The following is a 6,914-nucleotide window of genomic DNA, read 5'->3' on the forward strand; positions in this document are numbered from 1 at the left end:
CCGGGCTGTGGCTCCACCCGGCTCCCGGCCGACTGAGGTGCTCGGTGCCCGGGATCGCGCGGAACTACCCACCCTCTGCGGTCTGGACGGAGCCCAGAGAAGATGCGCTCTACGTACTTCCCCGGGGTAAGGAAGCCTCGCACGCGTGGGGACCTGAGCAGGGAGAGGATCGTCGTCCCGTGGGGGACATCTGTACCCTGTTGGGTCCTGTGAGCAAGATTGTGGTAGTCAGCCCTCGCTGGGGAGGAAATACTCCTGCCCGGGAAGGACAGGTAGGTGAACGTGAGCTGGCAGCCGTCGTAGCAGCAGAACCGAGGGTACTCCGAGCGGTGTCTCCGACCGGAGAGTACGTGTCAAAAGAAACAGGCGTGTAAGCATGTTATTAAGATAGACGGAAGACCAACAGGTGGCGGGGAGGGTAAGGCTGCTGGACCCCACAGGGCCGACCGCGAGGTTCCTGGGTGACTTGAAAACCACTCCTGATGCGGGTGCGTGCCCAAAATCCCGGGCGGAGAGTGGGGAATACAGGATTGCTGCGTGGCCATCCCCCCACCCCACCCCAGGGTGCAAGTGTATGAGCCTTATAGCAAAAACTAACAATACATAAATGTTTTTTTTAAAAAATGGAGATACACCTTGGCAAAAATGCCTAAAAGAATTGAAACCGGTACCCTATGAAGAGGAGTAGGGCAGGACACTAGTTTTTTTGCTGTAAGCCTCAAGAGTTATTTTACATTCCAAATACAGTACAAGCATTACTTTAGTAAAAATTAAGAGCAAGGGGCCAGCAAGAGGCCTAGTGGTAAAGGCACTGGACTTCTGCATGGTCCACCTCAGTTCCAATCCCCCACCTGTAGATTAAACTCACCCCAGGTGTGTGCCCAAAATCCTGGGACAATAGAGGAGAAGGGATTGGGGGTGGTCATTTTTATTCTCGTGTCCAACAATAGGGGTGAATAATATAGATTATGATACATCTGTAAGGCAAAACACTTAACAGTCATATATAAAGACTGCATTTTAGGGACCAAGAGGTGACATGATGGTTAATGCTCTGAACTTCTACATGGCTGACTGTGGTTCAAGTCCCTGGCCTGCCAGCTTGAAACTCACCAAAGGCACATGTATGTGCATACCCAAAATCCAGAAAGAAGAATGGAGGAGAAAGGATTGTGGCATGGCCAACTTCTGGGGACTAAGGGGAATTTTTCACTTTCCCTTTCTCTGTCACGCTTTCTCTCCAGCAAGCACACGTGTCCTATGGCAAAAAGAAAACAAAACTACATTTTAGTGAAATGCTTAATGACAAAATAATCACATAGGTTAAATTTTAAAGGAAGTGATAATGTATGACATAGAAAACATACTATGTTGAAAAAAAACTGTCTAGAATATAAGATTGGAAGTAATCAAGGATAATTGTTTTATGTATGTTTCCCTCTCCCATTCCTGGCTTCCACTTTTCTACAATGAACATGTACAAAGGGACGTCAGTAAGTTAATAGAAAATGGAATTAAAGTACAAATTTCTTTTTTTTTTTGGAGAGGTTTTTGCTATAGGGCACGTGTGCTCGCCAGACAGACAGAGAGAGACAGAGAGATAGAAAGCAAGAAATCACCCCCTAAGGGGGATGGCCACGCCGCAATCCCTTCTCCTCCATTCTTCTCTTGGGATCTTGGGCATGCACGCACACGCGCCCGGCGTGAGTTTTAAGCCACCAGGTCCAGGACGCGAACCGCGGTCGACTATGTGGGAGTCCAGCGACATAGCCATTACGCCAACTGCTGGTACCCCTACAAGTTTCTTTTGATGACAAAAAGTTGAAATCCTTACATGGTCTTTTCATGATATACATCTTCCATCAACTTTTTTTTTTCTTTTGTAATTGAGATTTATTGGTTGTGTCAAGGATCAGTACAGACATTTCAATTTGTACCCAATTCTTAACGTACATACCAAAAATTTAAAAAGCCAAGTATAGTGATTCTTTTTAAGTTATTCCAGTGATATTTTCCATCAACTTTTGAAGACCCTCTCCTGTAATCACTTTAAATATTTTTTAAAACTATGCTCCTATAGTGATTCTCCAACATAACTAAGTGTATGAAAATATCACCTTGTGCTGCTTTGCCTCAAGGTTTCCTGACATTTACAAATCTTACTGAGAATCATAGTCACATCTAAACCAATCCCTATAATTAAGTGTATTTTGGCATCAAGGTTGGGGAAGGAAAGAGAATAGAAAGTACTAACCTGCAAAATGCAATGATTTTTTGTAACTAGAAAAATATCAGATACTGGGGCCAGCAGGTGGCATGGTGGTTAAGGTACTGGATTCCCCCATGGCCGACCACAGTTTGAATCCTGGACCTGGTGGCTTGCTTTCTCACTTGACCTTTCTCTCTCTGTCCAAATTTAAAAATAATAATAATAACAGCAGATGGAATAAAATAAATAAATAAATCTTTTTTTTAAAAAAAAAGAAAAATATCAGATATGAGAAAAATAAGATAAAGTAAAAGCTTGGTTAACATTACTATCTTGTATTCTGCATCAGGACTTCCTTTTTGATCAGATTTCTAGACCGTAAACACTCAGAGGACGTAGAGGGGCTCTGCCTTTTATTAAAATATAGTGGGGCCAGCTGGTGGCATGGTTGTTAAGGTGACAGGATTCCATGAGGCTGACTGTGTAGTTGGAGTCCCAATTCACTGGCTTGAAAAACATGCTGGATGCGTGTGTGTGCGTGCCCGCCCAAAATCTCAAGTGGAAAATGGAGAAGGGATTGCAGCGTGGCCATCCCCCAAGAGATGCTTTCTCACTCCCCCACTGTGCCCACCAACCAAACCCCCCTCTGCTAGCACAGGCACTCTATAGTAAAAACAAACAAAAAATAGTATTACACAAGTATGTATAATATGTATGCCTACTGTATTCCACATATTGTGCTGATAAATTGGGTAGACAATGGCTTCTTGTCCACATGGAACTTATAGACCAGAAAAGAATATAGATGAATAAATAAATTATTACCAAAAAACTCAATGAGAAAAACAACTGAGAAAGAACAAGGTAGACAGTCTGTTCTGGTGAACCTCTCAAGACAAAATATTTAAAATTAAAAACTCAAAGTACCTTGATGTAGAGGGTGGTTATACATACTTTTTAAATTAATGAATAGGTCAAGAACTGTAGGTCAACTCTTGAGCTGTCTCAGGGGTTCATGAGAATATAGTACATTAACAGGTCCACATTAAACTGCAGTCTCTGGCTTATTTGTGAACAAACCAAACCTTTGAGTCAACCAGAGAATCTATTTTTAAAAGAATTATTTTATTTAACTTTATTTACTTAATTATTTATTTACTTTAATTTCACCAGAGAAGGACAGAGAGAGTGAATGAGAGGGAGAGAGAGAGAGAGAAAGCAAGCTGTCAGGCCGGGGACGCGAACCAGGGTTGGCCATGTGGGAGTCTAGTACCCCTAACAATCATGTAACCTGCTGGCCCTAAATCAGAGAATCTTATGGCCCCAACACACTAAGGGTAACCCATGGTCAAGGTGAACTTTTAGGGCAGCTCTCAAAGTGTTAAGCTTCATAGGTTGAGTTTACATCTGTAGAACCGGACTAGAGCCAGAGCTGCTAGGAGGAGGGGTAAGGAGAGTGAAATTTAGCCAATACCCAGTTGGTTTTCTTTTTTCCTTTTTAGCAGGAAGTCATTATGCAACTAAAACATTTTCATCAGATTTCCTCCGATTTACCCTGAAGTGTATGTGGAATGATGTGCACTGCCAAGAAATGTGGAATTAGATTCCAGCCTCCAGCTATCATCTTAATTTATGAAAATGAAATCAAGGGGAAAAGTCGCCAACGAATCATGCCAGTCCGAAACTTTTCAAAGTTTTCAGGTACCTCATGTTTTATTTTGCCTCCTGTGGTAAATATTCTCTAAATCACATAATAGAAATGATGTGAGTCTCATGCAATGAAGTAGCATGGACTTCAAAGTTAGACAGATCTAGGTTTTCTCTTTTTAAAGAATTATTTAATTAATTAATTTATTTTAATTTGACCAGAGAGATCAGAGAGTGAGAAAGTGAGAAAGCAAGCCACCAGGTCCAGGACTTGAACCGTGGTTGGCCTTGTGGGAGTCCAGCACCCTTCATCACCACACCATCCACCAGACCCAATAGACCTAGTTGGGTTTTTGTTTGTTTGTTTGTTTGTTTTGAGAGTTTTTTTTCGCTATAGGGCGCATGCGCTCACCAGATAGACAGAGACATAGAGACAGAAAGCGAGAAATCACCCCCCAGAGGGGATGGTCACGCCGCAATCCCTTCTCCTCTATTCTCCTCTTGGGATCTTGGGCACGCACGCACGCACACGCGCCCGGCGTGAGTTTTAAGCCACCAGGTCTGGGATGTGAGCCGCGGTCAACTACCTGGGAGTCCATCGACATAGCCATTACGCTAACTGCTGGTTCCCGATAGACCTAGTTTTAAATCATGATTCTATCAGGGACTAGATGTGTATGTGTGTATCTTGGCTAAATCATTACTGTCATTGAGTTTCAGTTTCCTAATCTGTAAAAGAGAATTGGTAATTTTCTTAAATTGTTAATTCTTTGATAATTGATCATTTAATCTTTTCAGTACTATGGGGGTTAAATGAATTAGCATTATTCATTAATATTAATTCCCATCTTTCGTGTTCTCTTTCTGTAATCTTAGTAGTTTATTACTACCACTACTGCTGTCTCAAAACTGTAAGACCACTTTTTCTCCTCAGGTATTTTCTCCAGTAGAAAATGTTTAACATCACGGGGCTGGCAGGTGGCATGGTGGTTGAGGTGCTGGATTCCCATATGACCAACCGCAGTTCAAGTCTCAGAACTGGTGGCTTGCTTTCTCATTCTCCCTTTTTCTCTATCTCTCTCTGGTCAAAATTGAAGAACAATGATAATAAATCAAATTTAAAAAACAGATATTTAAAAAGAAAAGAAAATATTTAACATCTCCACAAAATGATTTTAAGCTAAGGAAGTCAAAACTAGATTCCTTTCCCCCCCCCCCAAGTCAAAACTCAATATAAAGGAATAGTTTTACAAAATAATGAATTCCAATAAAACCACTAGCTCCGTGGCTATAACAGAGACCAAGCTTTCAGGGTTCTGAGTTTTTGTTCTGTTTGGCCCTCGCAGTAGCTTGCACTGCCTCAGTCTGTGGTGTGTATGATGGATGTGGCATATGGGATTGTTTTCTCCCTTCTAGATTGTACCAGAGCTGCTGAACAGTTAAAGAATAATCCACGGCACAAGAGTTACCTGGAACAAGTATCCCTGAGGCAATTAGAGAAGTTATTCTGTTTTTTACGAGGTTATTTACGGGGGCAGAGTTTGGCAGAAACAATGGAACAAATTAAACGGGAAACAACTATTGATCCTGAGGAAGACCTGAACAAACTAGATGACAAGGAGCTTGCCAAAAGGAAGAGTATCATGGACGAGCTTTTTGAGAAAAACCAGAAGAAGAAGGACGATCCAGATTTTGTGTATGACATTGAGGTCGAGTTCCCACAGGATGAACAGCTGCAGTCCTGTGGCTGGGACACAGAGTCGGCCGATGAGTTCTGATGCCCAGCATTCAGAAACATGCTGGGTTAGCAGAATATCCAGGTTTATATGAAGAACATAGATCGAGTCTAGGACAGTCTGTGAAGAATACCAAATGTACATGTCGGGTCAGAATTGGATTGGCCATTTACTTTTCAAACCAGGACATTTAGATTATTTATTCTGAAGGTACATGAGGAATATAGGAAAAACGAAATATGGGAATCTGCCCTTTAAGGAACTTGTAATCTAATTGGAAGATAAGTTAAAAAAAATGTAAATAATCTGAAAAACTAACGGTACTAGGCAGCAGAAAGATTAGACCCAGATGCTTGCTAAAAACTAAACAAGAGCCTCGGTTAATGTAGGGTAGAATAGTCAGGGAAGACTTCCTTTTGGTGGAGAGCTAGAACTATGCCTGGTCCTTGAAATGCTGATGTTCAGATAGAAGCTTGAATAGCATTCCAGGTGAGAGCAACTGGAAAAGGGGGGAAAGGGTGATGAAGAGACAGGTAATACATGTTTTTATTTGAGGAATAATAAGCAAATTATATTGGGTCGTCAGGAAAGTCATGCATTTTTGCATAGAAAAACACATCATGACTTTCCCACCAACCTGATAGTTAAAGAAGAATGGAGGGCATAGAATTATTACCAGAGATTTATCTGACTGCATTATGTCTTTCTGTGTATTTAACTGTTTAATGTATTTAGCTCTGGAGTAAGAGGGTGCCCCTGCAAAATGCCATGCAGCTGCATGCGAATGTGATCTGATGGACAGAAGGAGAATTTGAACCCTCCAGTATCAGGGAATACGTACTAAGGACATTCTGAAACCCTCAACCTATCCCATAAGTAAGAGCTTTATTTGTAAATTGGGAAATACACCCATAATAAATGAACAATTGGTACTGCCAGATTAGGCCTGTTTGCAAGGTTTGATCTATAATGAGAAGATCTTGGTTTAATGAAGTTATCTGTGTACAGGTACATTTATTCTTATTAGAATATTATTTAATAGGTATAAATCCTGTTTTCTATAAGGAAGTTAATATTCATTAAACAAAACTGTAAAAATAGTTCTTTACTGTTGTGATCTGTCCATCGCTTCTTTCTTTACTATTGAATGCCCCAGTAAAAAAATCAAACTTGTAGTGATATCACCAGGGTCTTAAGGTAGTTGCATCTAATATGTGTGTTTGTCAAAGGTAGCAAAAGAATTTCCAGAATTTAGAGATCATTTCATATCTGTATAGTAGTCCACTTATTCCATTGTAAAGATGTAGGTAGTTATAAGAGTT

General features: G+C 41.1%; 1 protein-coding gene across 3 annotated transcripts; it reads left to right on the forward strand.

Moving 5' to 3' along the window:
• The first annotated feature begins 6 nt into the window (after positions 1 to 6).
• On the forward strand, positions 7 to 6,530 carry CEP19 (centrosomal protein 19). 3 transcript variants are annotated; one of them, XM_006156772.2, is made up of 3 exons: positions 7 to 126; positions 3,712 to 3,910; positions 5,273 to 6,530. In XM_006156772.2, the coding sequence occupies exons 2-3, from the start codon at positions 3,781 to 3,783 to the stop codon at positions 5,632 to 5,634; spliced, it is 492 nt and encodes a 163-aa protein (XP_006156834.1). In that variant the 5' UTR covers positions 7 to 126; positions 3,712 to 3,780; the 3' UTR covers positions 5,635 to 6,530. The 3 variants fall into 3 exon arrangements, with proteins under 3 accessions (XP_006156834.1, XP_027630833.1, XP_006156835.1); XM_027775032.1 differs by having other exon boundaries at positions 3,715 to 3,910; XM_006156773.3 differs by lacking the exon at positions 7 to 126 and adding an exon at positions 134 to 272.
• Positions 6,531 to 6,914: the final 384 nt, after the last annotated feature.

Source organism: Tupaia chinensis, unplaced genomic scaffold (assembly GCF_000334495.1).
Source record: "Tupaia chinensis unplaced genomic scaffold, TupChi_1.0 Scaffold000515_1, whole genome shotgun sequence".
In the NCBI taxonomy this organism is placed as follows: Eukaryota; Metazoa; Chordata; class Mammalia; order Scandentia; family Tupaiidae; genus Tupaia; species Tupaia belangeri.